Source organism: Pleuronectes platessa, chromosome 23, assembly GCF_947347685.1.
Source record: "Pleuronectes platessa chromosome 23, fPlePla1.1, whole genome shotgun sequence".
NCBI classification, from domain to species: Eukaryota; Metazoa; Chordata; class Actinopteri; order Pleuronectiformes; family Pleuronectidae; genus Pleuronectes; species Pleuronectes platessa.
The window spans coordinates 12844032-12864390 of NC_070648.1; the positions used below are offsets into that span (position 1 = coordinate 12844032).

General features: G+C 41.5%; 1 protein-coding gene and 1 long non-coding RNA gene across 3 annotated transcripts; both read left to right on the top strand.

Moving 5' to 3' along the window:
- The first annotated feature begins 2306 nt into the window (after positions 1-2306).
- On the top strand, positions 2307-5285 carry LOC128429989 (uncharacterized). 2 transcript variants are annotated; one of them, XR_008333934.1, is made up of 4 exons: positions 2307-2865; positions 3567-3620; positions 3872-4572; positions 4685-5285. It is a non-coding gene; the product is annotated as an uncharacterized LOC128429989 (long non-coding RNA). The 2 variants fall into 2 exon arrangements; XR_008333933.1 differs by lacking the exon at positions 4685-5285 and having other exon boundaries at positions 2342-2865; positions 3872-4007; positions 4411-4666.
- Positions 5286-10791: 5506 nt separating this feature from the next.
- Positions 10792-11569, top strand: LOC128429984 (protein S100-A2). Its single transcript, XM_053415890.1, has 2 exons — positions 10792-10989; positions 11324-11569. The coding sequence occupies exons 1-2, from the start codon at positions 10843-10845 to the stop codon at positions 11459-11461; spliced, it is 285 nt and encodes a 94-aa protein (XP_053271865.1). The 5' UTR covers positions 10792-10842; the 3' UTR covers positions 11462-11569.
- Positions 11570-20359: the final 8790 nt, after the last annotated feature.

Consider the following 20359-nt stretch of genomic DNA (forward strand, 5'->3'; position numbering starts at 1 on the left):
GGCGTGGAGTCAAAGTCTGATCACACGCCATCAAAACACGAGTGTCTGTATCTTGGACATATTTGGTCCAATCAACTCCAAACTAGACATGTAAGACAAGGGTCGCGACCTGATGACATCTACAAAGACATCATGACTTAAAATCCTAGCGCCACCTGCTGGCTACAGGAAGTGAAGCGTTTATTGTTGCTGCAGAGCTTAAAACGCACGCAAGGCAGAGACATGCGCTTGGTCATCGATCGTTCTCTCTTCCCCGACCGCAACAGACTTGAAATTGCCTGTGCTTGACCACTCTTCCCCCAATTTAAAGCTGTCTGGTGCCGCACAACATTATTGATAACACAGGTTATAAAGTTATATATATATATATATAAAAACTATAGTTTGTTGCATTTATTAAATAATAGAACGACAATAAAGACAACTGTTGACATTTAACTGCTATTTTTACCTGTTACAAAATAGGAAAACACCAAACTCTGACCATGGCGTGGAGTCAAAGTCTGATCACACGCCATCAAAACACGAGTGTCTGTATCTTGGACATATTTGGTCCAATCAACTCCAAACTAGACATGTAAGACAAGGGTCGCGACCTGATGACATCTACACAGACATCATGACTTAAAATCCTAGCGCCACTGGCTACAGGAAGTGAAGCGTTCATTGTTGCTGCAGAGCTTAAAACGCACGCAAGGCAGAGACATGCGCTTGGTCATCGATCGTTCTCTCTCCCCCGACCGCAACAGACTTGAAATTGCCTGTGCTCGACCACTCTTCCCCCAATTTAAAGCTGTCTGGTGCCGCACAACATATTTGATAACACAGGTTATAAAGTTATATATATATATATAGACATACAATATATATAAAAACTATAGTTTGTTGCATTTATTAAATAATAGAACGACAATAAAGACAACTGTTGACATTTAACTGCTATTTTTACCTGTTACAAAATAGGAAAACACTAAACTCTTACCATGGCGTGGAGTCAAAGTCTGATCACACGCCATCAAAACACGAGCGTCTGTATCTTGGACATATTTGGTCCAATCAACTCCAAACTAGACATGTAAGACAAGAGTCGCGACCTGATGACATCTACAAAGACACCATGACTTAAAATCCTAGCGCCACCTGCTGGCTACAGGAAGTGAAGCGTTTATTCTTGCTGCAGAGCTTAAAACGCAAGCAAGGCAGAGACGTGCGCTTGGTCATCGATCGCTCTCTCTTCCCCGACCGCAACAGACTTGAAATTGCCTGTGCTCGGGCCCGTTAGTGCTACAACGTAGCCCTAGTTATTAGGGCCCGAGCACCGAAATCGGTGAGAGGACCTATTGAAATTGAAAAGATTATTATTATTATTATTTTTCTTCGCTCAGTGAATTGGCTTTTTGAGGGCTTTAACGTGCTCAAAAAGTTTCTAAAGTGTACAGTAAATTAGAAATGTGCGCAAGTTTACGTATTCTGAAGTATTTGGGAACGGGTGTGTCAAAACCGCTCAATAGCGCCACCTACGGAAAAGCCCCTCATTTCGCATTCACCGATCCTCAAAAAAAACAAAGACTATTGTGTATCTTGACTAGATGCACAAAAAAGTCCATCAGTGCATTATGAATAACGCAACAGGAAGCCCGCCAGTTTGACTTTAGTGGCCATTTTGGTCATATTCGATATTTTTTCTTTTAAGTACTCCTCCTACAGCTTTCATCAAATCAACTTACAATTTAGACGATCGTCATCACAACAAAATGGAGATCTAAAGTTATTGAAGGATTAAGTTTTCGCAAAACCGTCTGACCGTGGTGTGGCCTCAAAGTTTGATTAAACGCCATCAAAACACGGGCTCCTGTATCTTGGACATATTTTGTCCAATCGAGTCCAAACTATACACATAAGACAAGAGTCGCGACCTGAAGACATCGGTACAGAAATCGTGACTTAAAATCACAGCGTCCCCTGGTGGCAACAGGAAATGTTTTTTTTTTATACGTCTTACACTTTGATTTACTTGTCGTAGGGCCTTCATCAGGTCAACTTAAAAATTACATGAGTCTCCTCAAGACAACATGAAGATGTAAAGTTATCAAAAAAAACACTTTTCACCACACCGTCTGACCGTGGCGTGCCCTTAAAATTTGATGAATAACATTAAAACACGGCCTTCTGTATCTTGGACATATTTTGTCCAATCGAGTCCAAACTATACAAATAAGACAAGAGTCGCGATCGGAAGACATCTACCTAGAAATCATGACTTAAAAGGACAGCGCCCCCTGGGGGCATTAGGAAATGTCTTGTTTTGGTAGGTGTTACTCTTTGATCTATTTCTCCCCAGCCACTGTGCTAAACCATGTCAAACTTTGTCACATGGGTCTCAAGATATTGATAATGTAGGCATAATATTACTGTGACTTTTCATCATGCGGATTGTTAATGGCGGGGCATCAAAGTTCATCAGCTCACCATGACAAACGAAATTCATTTTAACGGAGTTACCATGAACGCATCATTAGACCGCATTGTTTTGGTCAACTCACACCTGGAGTTATTTCTATTCAGCCACTTTGCGAAACCATTTCAAACTGTGTGAAATGGGTCTCAAGATATTGATAGTGTAGGCATAAGATTGCTGTGACTTTTCATCATGATGATTAACTGCTTGGCAGCTGAGGTCATCATCTCGACATGAAAAACGAAACGCAATTTAACACAGCTGCAAGTGAACGCATCATGACAATCTTCAGTAAGAGCTGAGTCTGTGGTGACGGTCCACTCACACATCGAATCAGTAGCACAGTTTGCTGTTCTGCTTGTTCATCTGACGGACACGTAAAAGGCGACTGCTCTCTCGTTTCTGTGGTAAGTGAAGTTAACTATTTTATTTCGATCTGTTAGAAGTGATTTGCAGCGTGTGTTAAAGCAACTTGTTAGCATAGTTGCGCTAGCCCCGAGGCTAAACAATATCTTCGCATGGGTGCAGTAACTGTCCTGCGATTCGATTGGGGTTATTACCGACAAACACCGACATGAAACGACATGAGCGGGTCCACCCAGCAGATATAAGCGTTACTTTATGCGGATGACTCTGAGACAGGAGACTGTGTGTCGGCTTGTAAGTTAGCTGCGCTAGCGGGCTAGCGATGCTAACTGAAACCTGAGAAACCTGAGTGTTTAAAGTCACATCTGCATTGCAAGAGCAGCTGTTCAAAGGAGCATTACGTGTCCTAAAGCTCTTTCTTCAGAGTAGTGTTGTAACGTGTTACAGTGAAAAGTAACCGTGTCTCCCACCTTCAGTATTTAAATCGTTAATCTCAGACAGACTTCACTGAATTCTTTTGTTAAATATGAGTAAATCATAGCCTTGTAACTTTACTAGAACAGACAGTGTCATACAGAATTGTAGGCTAATATGCACTACCTATTTCCTAAGCTGAAATGATTATGATCTGATTAACTTTGAATTAATATTTTATTATTACCATGTAAAAGTCTGTTAAGCAGATAACATGGCACATGTATGACTTAACATATCTGTGTATTTGTGTTCAATGTTCCTCTAGGATGTCCAGCGTGAGACACAACTTGAATCCAACCAGACTGAACACTGACTCCAGGTACAGACCTGTTTTCATTACTTACAAAGTATTGCACATAATACATAATGTGTTAAATTATAATGCAATACTTTTAATGTGAAATAGCTCCATACTAAACATTCATTGTCATGGTAGTGCACGTTTTAATCCAAAAGCATATTCAAATACATAGTTGAATATCCACCGAAAATAAGAATACACACTTTGTTCATATGTAACTCTTTCTCTATAATTATGACATACTTTCATGTTTCCTATCATTTTATTAGGGACAGACGAGCCTGAAGGACACAGCTGTGATGACCATGTTCTGTCTCTTATGACAAAGCAGAAATATAAAACACTGGGTTCTTATCTAAAGTGTATCAAATCAGATCTCCACCATGTTGCTGCTGAGGACATCAGGTGCTGCAGTTCTTCATCTATGAAGATGAAAAAACTCACTGTTAAAGAATGTTTTGTGTTGTGTATGAAGCACAACAGATTTCAGATAGAACCGTTGTACTGTGGTCTTGGTTTGTATCCTCATGGTTAAATGTACATATTTTACGTCCCTTCTGATAAAAGTACTGAAAGAAATACAACATTGTATAAATAGATAAAATGTCTTTCTACCTCATCAGTAATATTCAAGGTGATAATCTCCCACAGAGCTATTGATAGAAGTCCACATCAAGTCTCTCGACTTCTCTCAGTGTGAAAACATAATTATATCATTAATTTGAGAACTGTTTACAACACTGATGTTTGGAGATTAAAATCATATCTAAACTGTCTAATTCACTGTAAAACTCCATGACATTCGCAGGCCATCTGTACTTAAAAGACGAACCTGGATTGATCTGTCCAAAAATCCAAAAGTCTCCCTACCCTCTCTAGTGCCCCTGAGCAAGGCACCTCACTCCCCAAACATCTGCTCCCCGAGCGCCGTACATGGTCGCTGACTGCTCTGTGTGTCCTGCACCAGATGGTAAAAAGCAGAGATTAAATTTCCCTACCTGCATGAGTGTGCCTTTGCATGTCTGTGCATTTGTTTGGGACGAATAAATGGATCTTAATCTTAATCTTTTAATCTTGATCAGTTGTCTTCCAGTTGACCAGCATGACGCTGCAGATCTCCACCATGTTGCTGCTGAGGACATCAGGAGCTGCATTAATGAGGAGCAGAAGCGCACTGTTATGAATGTTTTGTGTTGTGTATGAAGCACCACATATTTCAGATAGAACCAATGTACTGGGGTCTGGGTTTGTATCCTAATGGTTAAATGCACATACTTTAAATCGCTTTTGATAAAACGTGAGAAAGAAATACAACATTATACACATAGATAAAATGTCTTTCTACCTCATCTGTAATATTCAAGGTGATGATCTCCCACAGAGCTGTTGATAACAGTCCACATCAAGTCTCTCCACTTCCCTCAGTGTGAAAACATAATTATATAATTAACTGGAGAAGTGTTTACAACACTGATGTGTGGACATTATAATCTTATCTATACTGTCTAATTGACTCTACAACTCCATGACAGACTAAATTAACAATGTGAAAATAGTAATGGTGGATATATCAGCCTGTATCAGAATAATGGTGAAACAGTTATTATCACATGCAACGTACACGTGTAGCGTATTGATAGTCACTTATTAAAAAAATAAATAAAGTCACAACCAAAACAAGAAGTTAACTTGCTTCAATCTGTTCATTAGACGTGATAAATAAACGGTAACTTTTATAACAATTACATACTAGGGCTACGTTGTAGCACTTGCGGGCCCGAGCACCCGCACGTTGAAGCCTGTTGCGGTCGGTGGAGAGAGCGATCGATGACCAAGCGCACATCATCGATCGAGCATGCACTTCTCCACGTTAAATGCGCTCTGCGGCAGTAGGTTTGCCAGTAGGTGGCGCCATCACTATTATTACACACAGACTTATAGATCTGTTCAAGTAGCCGCTCTGATGTAGCGTGAGCAGTTTCGTGTCAATTGGAAAATTTTACCACAATGTAATTTTCACACTGATCAGTAGGTGGCGCTATGACCCTGAACTAATGTTCATATATGGAGCTGTTCAGATCAGGATTGTGATCATAGGTCAGAAGTTTGGAGCCGGTTGGATAAGGCAGTGTGGATTAACAAAGTACTTCCTGTTTCATGGATAATCAGTAGGTGGCGCTATGACACTGAGGAAATATTGACACATAGCGCTGTTCAGGCTTGTACTCTTATCATGTGACAGAAGTTTGGTAGTGATAGGACAATGCACAGTGGACTTATGAAAACATCGTGTCCTTTGGCGAAGGATGATCCTTCGCCGCACCTCAATGTTTAAATGGTTTGAGGAAATGTCACAATTCTGACCTTGATTCAATGACTTGACTGAGCTCATTTGAGCTGTATATCTTAAAGCAGTCAGGAGCAGTTCATCAAAGAATAAAACATGTCACTTCCTGTAGCCACCAGGGGGCGCTGTAATTCAAGTCATAATTTCTGTGTAGATGTCATCAGGATGGCACCCTTGTCTTACATGTCTAGTTTGGACTCGATTGGACAATGTATGTCCGAGATACAGAACCTCGTGTTTTGATGGCGTTTAATCAAACTCAAGACGCCACGCCACGGTCACACGGTGTGACGAAAGGTCAATCTCTTAATCACTTTTTATCTCCATCTTGTTGTGATGGCACTGATCTTAATTTGAAGTTAATCTGATGAAAGCCCTGGGACAAGTGCATCAAGTAAAAATGTGGAATATGGGAAAAAAATGGCCACTTAATCCAAAATGGCGGCCTCCCTGTTTGGTCAAGCATACCTATCCAAGATATTTTTTTGTTTGTTATGAAACGACACATGTCCCGATAGATTTGTATAAATGTCGGCCATCGTAGTGCCGGGGTTGCCCTATAGGGGGCGCTGGTCAGTTTTTTTGCCACGCCCATTTCTTAAAACCATATGAATATCTTCAGGGGGGGGCTGTTGTTACACACATGTAGTTTGAGAGAGATAGAATCATGAACACTGAAGTTACAGCAATTTCGTGTTTCACGGCGAGTTGATGAACTTTAATGCCACGGAATTCATATGGCGTTTGACGAAAAGTCACGGTAATCTTATGTCTTCATTGTCAATGTCTTGAGACCCATTTGATACAGTTTGACATGGTTGAGGTCAGTGGATGAGGAGAAATTCATCCAAGTGTAAGACAAGCAAAAAACAAGACATTTCCTGTTGCCACCAGGGGGCGCTGCGGTTTTAAGTCATCATTTATGCATAGATGTCATCAGGCGGGGACTATTGTCTTACATGTCTAGTTTGGACTTGATTGGAACATGTATGTCCGAGATACAGATGCCCGTGTTTTGATGGCGTGTAACCAATTTTTAACGCCATGCCACGGTCACACGGTGTGATAAAAAAAAAATCCCTCAATCATTTTTTATCTCCATCTTGTTGTGATGACACTCATCTGAATTTGAAGTTGATCTGATGAAAGCCCTGGGACAAGTACGTAAAAGTAAAAATGTGGGATATTGCCAAAATGGCCACTAAAAGCAAAATGGCGGACTTCCTGTTGCGTTTTTCATAATGCTCCATGAGACTTTTTTTCATGACTGGTCACGATACACCTATATCCAGATTTTGATGAAAATCCGTTATGTGGAAACCTAGGGGCTGGTTCCAGGGGGCGCTGTAGAGCCATTTTGCCACGCCCAATTCCAATTACTCCAGAATACTAAAATATCCGCAGACCTTGAATTTCCTGCAAAGTTTCATAACTTTTTGAGCATGTCTAGACCCTGAAAAAGCCCCCCAAAGGGAAATAATAATAATAATAATAATAATAATAATAATAATAATAAAAATCCTTACAGATTCAATAGGGCCTCTCACCATTCGGTGCTCGGGCCCTAATTACACAAAACTTGAGGCATGTAAGCATATGATGATAGATAAAGCAATAGGTTATGTTGTATAGTTTGAAGGTTACTTACCTCTAGTTCAGCACCAGCGGCTGGCTACAGGAAGTGGAGCAATCATCCTTGCCGCAGAGCGCAAACGCATGCAATGCGGAGACTAGCGCTTGGTCATCGAACGTTCTCTCTTCATCGACCGCAACAGACTAGAAATTGCCTGTGCTCGGGCCCGTTAGTGCTACAACGTAGCCCTAGTTATTATTATTTCCCTTTGGGGGGCTTTTTCAGGGTCTAGACATGCTCAAAAAGTTATGAAACTTTGCAGGAAATTCAAGGTCTGCGGATATTTTAGTATTCTGGAGTAATTGGAATTGGGCGTGGCAAAATGGCTCTACAGCGCCCCCTGGAACCAGCCCCTAGGTTTCCACATAACGGATTTTCATCAAAATCTGGATATAGGTGTATCGTGACCAGTCATGAAAAAAAGTCTCATGGAGCATTATGAAAAACGCAACAGGAAGTCCGCCATTTTGCTTTTAGTGGCCATTTTGGCAATATCCCACATTTTTACTTTTACGTACTTGTCCCAGGGCTTTCATCAGATCAACTTCAAATTCAGATGAGTGTCATCACAACAAGATGGAGATAAAAAATGATTGAGGGATTTTTTTTTTATCACACCGTGTGACCGTGGCATGGCGTTAAAAATTGGTTACACGCCATCAAAACACGGGCATCTGTATCTCGGACATACATGTTCCAATCAAGTCCAAACTAGACATGTAAGACAATAGTCCCCGCCTGATGACATCTATGCATAAATGATGACTTAAAACCGCAGCGCCCCCTGGTGGCAACAGGAAATGTCTTGTTTTTTGCTTGTCTTACACTTGGATGAATTTCTCCTCATCCACTGACCTCAACCATGTCAAACTGTATCAAATGGGTCCCAAGACATTGACAATGAAGACATAAGATTACCGTGACTTTTCGTCAAACGCCATATGAATGGCGTGGCATTAAAGTTCATCAACTCGCCGTGAAACACGAAATTGCTGTAACTTCAGTGTTCATGATTCTATCTCTCTCAAACTACATGTGTGTAACAACAGCCCCCCCCTGAAGATATTCATATGGTTTTAAGAAATGGGCGTGGCAAAAAAACTGACCAGCGCCCCCTATAGGGCAACCCCGGCACTACGATGGCCGACATTTATACAAATCTATCGGGACATGTGTCGTTTCATAACAAACAAAAAAATATCTTGGATAGGTATGCTTGACCAAACAGGGAGGCCGCCATTTTGGATTAAGTGGCCATTTTTTTTCCATATTCCACATTTTTACTTGATGCACTTGTCCCAGGGCTTTCATCAGATTAACTTCAAATTAAGATCAGTGCCATCACAACAAGATGGAGATAAAAAGTGATTAAGAGATTGACCTTTCGTCACACCGTGTGACCGTGGCGTGGCGTCTTGAGTTTGATTAAACGCCATCAAAACACGAGGTTCTGTATCTCGGACATACATTGTCCAATCGAGTCCAAACTAGACATGTAAGACAAGGGTGCCATCCTGATGACATCTACACAGAAATTATGACTTGAAATTACAGCGCCCCCTGGTGGCTACAGGAAGTGACATGTTTTATACTTTGATGAACTGCTCCTGGCTGATTTACAATATACAGCTCAAATCAGATCAGTCAAGTCATTAGATCATGGTCAGAATTGTGACGTTTCCTCAAACCGTGTAAACATTGATGTGCGGCGAAGGATCTTCCTTCGCCAAAGGACACGATGTTATCATAACTCCACTGTGCATTGTCCTATCACTACAAAACTTCTGTCACATGGTCAGAGTCCAAGCCTGAACAGCTCTATGTGTCAATATTTCCTCAGTGTCATAGCGCCACCTACTGATTCGCCAGGAAACAGGAAGTACTTTGTTAATCCACTCTGCATTATCCAACCGGCTCCAAACTACTGACCTATGATCACAATACTATTCTGAACAGCTCCACATATAAATATTAGTTCAGGGTCATAGCGCCACCTACTGATCAGTGTGAAAATTAAGTTGTGTTAACATTGTCCAATTGACACAAAATTGCTCACGCTACATCAGAGCGCCTACATGAACAGATATATTTATTACTTATTATCTTTATTATTATGAATATTAGTATTATTTATGAGTTTCATCTTGTTTGATGTAAAGCACTTTGATACTAGTATTGAAAAGTGCTACAGACATAAAGTTATTATTATTTATGTATTTGTCAGATATGTCTTTGTGTATATAAATGTACATATATTTATTATGTACATGTGAAATGAGAAGAAAAGGAGTTTTTAACATTAATATAGGTCGAATATATAACAAATGAAAATACAAAAAATATTAAAGGCACACATAAACACAGGCTGTAATTTAATTTTGCTATGGAAACAAAAATATGGAAATGTATGTACGCATGTTTGCATTGTGGAAGATGCATGGTCGGACAGGACAGGAAATTACTTTATTGTGTTGCAGCAGGTGGTCAAAAAAGACATATGAAGAACACTCACCGCATTTCCTGTCTAGCTAGGAAAGGGGAACGTGCATGTGAAACTATTAGTGCTTGAAGTACCTCCCTCACAATACAGCATGTTTGCAAAAAGCAGCTTGCAAAGATAGTGGTCGTCACACAGGGAGGTTTGTTTATCAGAAGTTGTCAAAAGTAAGTACAAAAAACTATGAGCAAAAATGGAGATCTCGGCAGAGCTCATACCTGCAACAAGGCCCAACAATCCCCTTAAATTCAATTGTTCCACACCAAATTGCACACAATCAGTCCACTTGCAAAACTGTAAAAATTTCTCACGATGTGTTTCACGATGTTTCCTATCTGTAGCGTAAAGTTTACGACCAGCCACAGCAGATACGACAATGACACTGACACTGACAGTGGGTTTAAAAGTGTTACAGTGGGATCCAGTGCAGGCACCCAAAGGGACAACCAGCACACAGCTTATACCTTGCACAGTTAAATGATCTCAAATGAGCCAATTCACAGTATCAAATACCTCTGTGCCCTTGGTTTGTTGAATGATATGCGTACACATTGGGCGTTGTACAATTGAAGATGGGTTAACATAGTTGTACCTTTAGTCATACTCTTAATCTGCACAACCCTTTGAAAGCATGCTGTGTCACCGGTCCCAAACCGGTTTATCAAAAGATATATAAAGAGTCCGCCTCTCAGCTCTTGCACTCTTCACACATCAACCACTCTGTACACAGTCGCTTTTCTTCCATTTTGTTCACCACCTCACAATGGAGGAAACTACACCCTTCCAGCTGGCCACCTTACTCCTGGTGTCCACCTTTAAAAAATATGCAGAGGCTGAGGGGAAAAAAGACACCTTAACCAAAGCTGAGTTCAGGACTTTGCTGGATAATGAGATGCCTTCCCCTGGCAATGTACTGTACAATCCACTAAACTTTCTTCATTCTGCATTATGTGAGGTTTGTTTTAAATTTGATTTGTGGTGTAAAGGGCATCAGGTAGGAATCTTTAAATAATCCCGATTCAGTATATTTGACGCTTCATAAAGCCCATTTACCTGTTTCAACTTTAGGCAAGACAAGGCTTTAATTTCAAGTTCAACGACCACCTTTTTTTGTCCTTCATGCTTCTTCATGTGTCTTTCAGTTACCTTAATTTGGCTGTGAAAACAAGTGGAGAGAAGAATGTCAAATAACATTTTGGTTTAATATCTTAACAACAATGATTGTGTTGTGTTGGCATGTTCAGGGGGTGAAGAGCCAAGAAAAGTTCACAGAGATGATGAAGGATCTGGATCTGAACAATGACCAGGAGATCGACATCATGGAATATATGAACCTTGTAATTTGTATGACCGTGTGCTGTTTCGAGATATGCAAAGACTGAGCAGGTCGACCGCACCCTGGGGTGCAGCCAACTAGAGGCAGCGGCAGCATACAATCCCTGTAGTAACAGCTTTTGGAGGTTTTTCTATCTGCTGAATAAAAAAATGTTTCTACCTAAACAGGTTTGTCATGTGTTTCATGATTAGTGTGAAAAGATGTGGTTGGACGTGGCAAGAATATGAACAGGATACAAATGGTTCTTCCTGAAATGAATGAATCTCCCTCTCTCTCTCTCTCTCTCTCTCTCTCTCTCTCTCTCTCTCTCTCTCTCTCTCTCTCTCTAGCTCTCACTCTCTCTCTCTCTCTCCCTCTCCAGTGCTTTGTATATGCATTATATTATGCAAAATATATCCAGAGGCAGTGATATTGCATTTTGTATATTCTTTTTAAATTGTTCACAGTTCCTACTGAATTCTGAATATATATACAGTGTATATATATACAACAATGACTGGGTTAAACTCATCAAATGAGATGTAATTATTAGAAAGGAACAGAACAAATATATTACAGTTTTTCACAATTGTTAACACACGTTTTTCAAAACAATAACGGCTTTCTCAAAACTGCACATAGACAACTGAAAACCTCACACACAAAATGCTCAACCTGACACTCCCTTTGCAAGATGACTCTTTGCCATCAAATCTCTTACCTGTTCACAAAATGGAACTCGTGTTTTCATTTGGTACACACAGCCATATTTTCAAATGAAACACACATACCATTCATTGAGTTCACACAACTAAGCATTTGCTTGCACACTACCTGGCATTTACAGCACACTGAAGTGCAAAATTGAAAACACAATCATCAAAATGGAACACACCATATGAATGACAATGTCTCTGGAGAATGAGCCATTTCTCCTTTTTAAAATGTTTTAGTGTAGGCCTACTTTTTTCATAGTCAAACATAAAGCAGCACACAAATATGCAGCATAAAAAGGTTTATTTCGGTACACATAGAGAACAGTACAGTACTGTAAACCGGCCTGCTCAACCCCCACGCCTTCACAAAAATTACAGTTTTTCACAATTGTTATCACCCGTTTTTCAAAACAATAACGGCTTTCTCAAAACTGCACACAGAAAACTAAAAACCTCACACACAAAATGCTGACAGGCCTCGACACTCACGTCGCCACAGGCCTCCTCCATGGCCTGGAGCAGTGGGACCCGGTCCTGTGGGTTCCGTTCATATACCTTCCACCTCCAAGCTGAAAAGAATTCCTCAATAGGATTCAGGAAAGGAGAATAAGGTGGAAGGTATAGAACGGAGAAATGTGGGTGGTCCTGGAATCACTCACGCACTTGAGCAGCCCTGTGGAAGCTCACATTGTCCCAGATTACAACGTGATCAATCCACTGTGGGTCATCTGTCTGGTCAGGTGGTACCAGCAGGTCCTGCAGGCCATCCAGGAAGACGAGGAGACGGGCAGCGTTATAGGCCCCTAGGTGGGCATGACGGTGCAAGACCCCATGGTGATTCATTGCAGCACACATTGTGATGTTCCCACCACGCTGGCCGGGGACCTCAACAATGGCCCGCTGGCCAATGACGTTTCTACCCCGTCGCCTCCTCTTCACCAGGTTGAATCCCACCTCATCAATAAAGATGTACTGGCACAACACATGAGCTCTGTCATGCTCCTGGATCCACTGACACAGACAGCATGAGAATGCAAGTTACAGTATGGACACAGAGAGGTCAACACAGTGGGCTACAGGGAGACACTGTAGAAAAGGAACAATATTGAATTACAGGTACAATACATGCATGTGTCAGTGCTGAATGTTGGTACTTACAAGCACAAACTCTCGCAGTAACTCCTTCATGCTTGTGTTCCGTTCTAATGGGACCCTGAACACTTGTTTCATCTGCATGGCATTCCTATGAAGAATACGGTCCAATGTAGAGAGGCTGAGGGTCTGGACGTTTCTAAATGTAGCATGGTCAGCCAGGATCCTAGTTTTTATTTGTCTGAGTGTGATAGAGTTGTTCTCACGAACCATATCTACAGTTTCAGTCTCCTGTTCTGCTGTGTAAATGAGGTGAAATAGCTCAACAGACCTGAATGTTTAGAGATTTTAGTATTTGTGTGTTGTAGGTTGATGCTTTGAGATTTTACTCGAGAAGTGTGTGCAACAACTGAACATTGTGTGTAGTGTTTTGACAACAAGGTGATGTGTAATTGACATCAGAGTGTAAAGAAGGAAAGTCAGAGTCTAATGCAGATAAGGGAGTGTGAAGTAGTGCCAAATTGGGTTGAGCGATTGGTACATGAAGTGAAGGTTGTGCAAATTGTGCCGATTTTTCGCTTTTTGTGTGTTAACAACTGAGAAAAACTGTAGTCAAAATAAGATGAAAGAAGTTCCTTCATCATGCTCAGAGAAAAGATCAGGCAACACGCTTCTTCTTAATCCACCTCTGTGATTCTCAGTGAGTCTCAGGGTAAGGCCATCGCTCCATCAGCCAACCAGGAAGCACTGGCCAAGAAATACACTGTATCGCTCGTCCAAGCAGTTGCAGTAGTACACGAGACCTATGCTGCCCCCTAGTGGCAGGTAGCTCTCCTTTTCAGGTTTTTCTGACTGGCACTAGTCTGGCAAAATGCACTGAAGGGATTTATCATAATCACTATGAAATAATCACTGCAGTGTAGAATTGAAGATAGGTTAACATAGTTGTACCTTTAGTCATACTCTTAAGCTGCACAACCCTTTGAAAGCATGCTGTAGCACCGATCCCAAACCGGTTTATCAAAAGATATATAAAGAGTCGCCTCTCAGCTCTTGCACTCTTCACACATCAACCACCTTAATTTGGCTGTGAAAACAAGCAGAGAGAAGAGAATGTCAAATCAAATTTTGGTTTAATATCTTAACAACAATGATGGTGTTGTGTTGGCATGTTCAGGGTGCGGAGAGTCAAGACCGGGTCGATAAGATGATGAAGGATCTGGATCAGAATAAAGACCAGGAGATCGACTTCATGGAATATATGTCCATGGTAGCTTGTCTCACCGTGTGCTGTTTCGAGATGTGCAAAGACTGAGCAGGTCGACCGCACCCTGGGGTGCAGCCAACTAGAGGCAGCAGCAGCATACAATCCTTGTAGTAACAGGTTTTGGAGTTTTTTCTATCTGCTGAATAAAGCAATGCTTCTACCTAAACAGGTTTGTCATGTGTTTCTTGATAAGTGTGAAAAGATGTGGTTGGATGTGGCAAGAATATGAACAGGATACAAATGGTTCTTCCTAAAATGAATGAATCTCCCTCTCTCTCTCTCTCTCTCTCTCTCTCTCTCTCTCTCTCTCTCTCTCTCTCTCTCTCTCCCCATATGTAGTGGTCCAAAATTTGAGGTGACAGTTAAATGCCAATGAGATATACCGCATATATCCAGAAGCAGTGATATAATATTTTGTACATTCTTTTAAAATTGTTCACAGTTCCTACTGAATTATGAAGATATACAGTTATCTGTTTATATTAGACAAAATAAAATGAAAGAAGTTCTCTTTATATCATGCTCAGAAACACACTGTATCGCTCGTCCAGTTGGTTGCAGTAGTACAAAAGACCTATGCTGCCCCCTAGTGGCAGGTAAACTATCATTTTCAGGTTTTTCCTACTGGCTGGCACAGTCTTGCAAAATGCACTGCAGGGATTTATCACAATCACCATGAAATGCTGCCATATGCATGATTTCCGGGTTGCACGTGCCTGCAGCTGATCTGACAGTGCAGAGTCTAAGGCCTAACAGCGCCGATTGGGAAACGTGGCGGGCCTATAATCAGCTTGCAAGGTCATTGAGCTCAGACTCTCCTCTCGCCGCTTCCGCTCTCGGTCCTTTGCTTTCTCTTTGCATTACAGAGGCTTATGGGGATTAGGTGTCCAGAGTGAGGGAGGATGTCGCTCTGGAGTCAGGAGATACAGGTGGGAAGGTGGTGCACTGGTGTGTGCTCTGCTTCTTTTTTCCGTTGTGTTTTTTCCTTTATTTGCGTCCTTGTGCACTCCTAAAGATTTAGTAGGAGTAAGTAAAATGCAAAAAGCACACACGTATAGCATTTTTACGCCTTACAATGTATTTCACATGATACATTGTAAACCCCTTTGGACTACGCATTATATTCTCCGAGGCTGGTCATGGGATGGTCGAAAGCTCCAGGAATGATCCTCACACATGGCGGCAGAGTTGGTCCACACTCAGGCCTTTACAAATCATTCATTACTCATAATAATTACATTATTAGTTGTTATTAATTTATTAATAATGTGCCAACAGTTAGAGATCACTCCTTTTTACTTATGAGTTTCTGTCATTTACTTAGACTGTAGGTCAATGGCTTGTGCCAACTAAAGCCATATAACTGACCCTCTATGCAATTCCAGGAGGGAATTTAAAGTTTTAGAAATGAAGCAACTTGTTTTTCTAGATCCAACGATTCAGAAAATCCAAGCATCCAGTGGTTTCAGTCACTCAGTAAATAGATATGACTGGACCGAGGTCTGACCGGCTCTGTCAACGAGTTGAAAGGGAGCCTTTGTGTGTGAGTTCATGATAAAATTATTTTTACAGCAACATCCATATTAATACTTTCTTATTTTGGAACAATGTTTTTTAACCATAGGCTTCAATCTAAAGCCATGTGTCCATGAAGGGTGTTTGTGGTGTTGTCCACACACACACACACACACTGACACACACACACGGCCCAGCTCTGGCCATGTGAGGTAGAGCGTTTATGAATACCTCATTCTGTCTTCAAGCCACACATCTCGGGTCACATGAGCTGCCAGGGTGTCCAGCTCATCTCGTGGCCTGGCTTCTCAGCAGGAAGAATAACGATAAACACACTGCTGATCTTTGTCTCCGCACTTTAACCGAGCGCGTTTTTCTTGCCCTTGTAGCCATCACTGGGTTTTACTGAGGAGCTGTGATACAGATGCGAACACTCAAAGGCTGCCTGATTCGTGACTGCTTGACTAACGGGCTGTTTGAATATTGATTAGATAGATAGATGGATAGATAGATAGATGTAATTGTGTAAATAATTGTGTTGTAGCACAAGTCAAGGGCATTGCAAGAGACTTAATGCAAGAGATGACCAACTATGAATAAGAAACAAGTGTGCAAAATTGCAGTGGTTGATTGCAAAGGTAAGACAAGGATAGGAATATGAATCAAATAAAATATGAATGTAAGATTTGTAATAAAATATGTTATGTTATGTTAACAGCGGGTAATCAGAGAGATAATGTCACAATGTCTCAATGTGGGATATTGTGCCAAATGCACTGAATAGCATTAAATATCATTAAAGCTGCTCTAATAGATATTTTTGTATGAACAATGTATGAAATAATTTTGTTGTTAATAAGTGTTTGCTAACACGCTGTCTGCCAGTTTGAACATGTCCAAATACTTCATTAATTGTGTTTAAACTTTGTTTGTACTGCCCCCAAGGGGCTAAAAGATACACATCAGTAAAAGCAGATTTGTCCGACGCATGCACATGAACCCTGCTTCGAATACTTTTCCTTTTCCTCTTGTTGACGATTTCCTCTGTATGTAAAACAATCATTTTTATTTCTTTCTTTCTACAAATTAAACAGTGTAGAAAATACTATTTACATTTTTTAACCATGTTGCTATATGGTATGCTGTTATGAACAGAATAAAGAAGTATTGCTGTGACCCAGGTTTATAAGTCATAAAGCCTGAGACTGTATGATTACCAAGGACCGAAATATGTTTTGTGGTTTTACATCGCAAAAGAGGATGTGACCACAAGATAATCATTTGCCAAACAAAAGCTCTGTTAAGGGCCATTTTATTCCTCTTCACCTTGAAACCTGTCTTCCAAGAATGACCTGTTGACTGGAGGTTTGCGTTTGCAGCTAACAAACAGTTGCCAGGGCTTAAAGAACACAGCACAGAGTTCCTCCCATGCCATGCATTCCTCTCGACTTAGTGTCACCGAGGCCATTTCTGTCAAACTGGATGGTGGTATCCGCCTGCTTTGAAGACTAAAGTCCTGTCTCTCATGATTGCGGATTTATGAGCCTGGCTGTGTGACACTGTCTCCACCACCACATGCCATTGTCAACAAAATCTTTGATTTGCTGATAAGATTTGTCATTGTCAACATGACCGAAAGGCTCTAAACTGTAAGGGGGGGAGGGGGGGCACAAAGCAGTCTTCAGTCATACCAGACAACAGTGTCAGCACTGTCACCTTTGACCTGCACACACACTTATGGTGTAAGGGGCTGCTTGTGCGAGAACTTTCCCTTGGGTAGCAGTGCATTTTTTACCCTCACCAAGGAGTTATGTTTTCACCTCTGTCCGTTTTTCTTTTGGTTGATTGCTGAACAATTTCCTGAGGCAGGTGAAAAGGGTATTGCAGAAGTCACAAGCTGCTTCCAGTCCTGCACTACAGCACGAGATCCTCCGCAGGGTTCACAGTGAGCTAGTGGGGGTGTTGATGACATTTCAATAAAATGCGACAGGTGCAACAAAAAAAAAGAACACAAGTATCTCCAGATGAATCACGGACGCCATACACATAGACGACACAGACCTCAAGAGAGTTTTTGGTGATAAGGGCCGACGCTGCTGTCAATGTGCTCTAAACAAAACCACATGATCTCGAAAGTGGAATTAAACGTTACGTGCCTCTTACTTTAGCATTCAAGATATTTCTGATTTGTTGTGAATTGTTGTGAATTGTTGTGAATGGTTGTGAATGGTTGTGAGCGGAGTATTCCTTGCTGCGTTGTCCATTTGTGAAGGGCCAACTGCGGAGACAGTCCAGGACCAATTCTGCAGTCTCCGATACCTCCGGAGGTCATGTCTGAGAACGGCTCGAGATAAGATAATCTACATGCAGTTGCTTATTTTATCCTCATCACTCCTGGTTGAATATTTTGAAACATGAACGTAATTCTAATGTTTACTTTAAATCTCGTTTAACACCAACAACATCTCCTCCGTTTCAGTCCCTCATCCATTAGTTCCTGCTGAAGAAATAAATGATCCAAAACAGGTTACATATTATCATAGATTCATTTTTTTATTAAGGTTCAGTCATTTCCTACATCAGCTTGGCACTGTTTTAAAAAGACAAGAAATTATACATGTGTCGGGGAATATTTCCAGTGGTTATACAATTCACATTTACACACAATTCTTGTTTCAAGGGACTTTTGGGGCCTCAGGCAAAATGAACTTGGTGGCCCCTCCATCGAACCAAACTGACAAAGCTGTGTGGTCTAGATTTTAACACTACAAAGTTTCTGACACGGCTGATCATAGAATTCAAGGAGGTTCTCACAAAATGTTATTGTTGTTTTGGGTATAAGCGATGCAGCAGCAATGTGACTAGACTGTCCCATTGAGAAAGGCTCTGGCAAATGCAGTTGACAAAAGCTTCTCTCCATCCCAGCCAAATGAAGGCTCTAAGTGGTGGATTGTTCAGGGACCAAACTATCCCAGGATTCGATGAGCTGTGGTATTGGACTTTAACTCAACCTAATAGCTAACGGTACCGGCTTTAAAAAAAAGAGGGGCATTCAAACTTTCTCATCATGTCCAACTGCAGCTCTGTAACAGTAACAAGCATGTGACGCAGATCGCGGAAATCCTCTCCAGGTCAGACTGTCTCATTTCTGGTCGGCCTTCTGACTCCCCAGTTCAGAGCAATCTTTAAAACAACAGAAGGCGGACACTTCAGACGCCCGGTCCTTGCTGTGAAGTTCCTGGGTTAGGATAATTTTTTTCTGATTCTTAATAAAAGAAAACCTCTTCCCCTCATCTTCCCCTGTTTTTGCTCGTCAATCAAGTGTATCTCACCAAAAGATGGAACTGTCCCTTTTCCATCATTGCACATGAGAATGTACATGTGGATGAATCTGCTTTTATTTTCTCTTTTAAAGCTTGCGTATGTTGTTGAGTAGCCTTTGAGCGACGAGAGCAAAAGAGACACAGGAGAAACAGAAAAGAGAACAGGCCTGTGGAAGCGAGTTGTCTTTCATCATCTGCAGACAACAGGCAGGTTAACAGAGGGCACTGAGGCCATGCTATTTGCATTGAGAGCACACTCACGTCTGCTCTGTGCTGATAACAGGCCCTCTGTGGAGAAACTGTGGCACCATGATGTAATCCACATTTTCCTGCATTTACAGCCACTTGACTCTGACGTCATTAAAACGAGCAATGTGTGTGCTCTGTCCAGGACAGGCCCTGCTCTCTCTGTCTCTCTGTCTCTCTCTCTCTCTCTCTCTCTCTCTCTCTCTCTCTCTCTCTCTCTCTCTCTGTCTCTCTCTCTCTCTCTCTCTCTCTCTGACACACATATACACAGACACACAGCGAAACTCATGACAAGCAAACTTTGTCCTCCTTTATCTTTAGCAGCCCCATGAAGTCCTTCAGCACAGACACATTTAGGCGTTGTCAGTTGTCCTGCATCACCATCAGCCAGCACATGTCAGTAGCAGACCTAGAACTCCTCAGAGCCTTATTAAAACCGACTCCAAGATGTCGGCTGTTAATTCGAACGCAGGGGTGTCGCTGTTAGAGCCTGGAGTGATGGGGGCCTTTTGTTGTAATAGGAAGAGACCAATGACCCGGAGCCATCAGACGGATTGATCTGTATCTACTGACCTACTGATTGAGCTCTGTGTTGGGATATTATCTGCGTCACAGGGAGATCCGCTCCTTCAGATCATGTGCTGCGAAACAAAAGACGAAGAAGAGCCTCACACATCGTTTACAACTGGAGTTGACCTTTCTCTTGTGTTGTGTGTTATGTGCTGCTGGTGGCAGAACAAACTTTGCTGCTCGTTAAAACCACGTCGTTACAAAAAATGGAAACTAACTAATTATTTGTGGCTAAA

Excerpts from the sequence above, each read along its gene's own strand:
- LOC128429984 (XM_053415890.1), top strand. The coding sequence starts at position 10,843 with ATGGAGGAAACTACACCCTTCCAGCTGGCCACCTTACTCCTGGTGTCC. Across the intron at positions 10,990-11,323 it reads AGATGCCTTCCCCTGGCAAT|GGGGTGAAGAGCCAAGAAAA; the intron begins GTACTGTACAAT and ends TGGCATGTTCAG.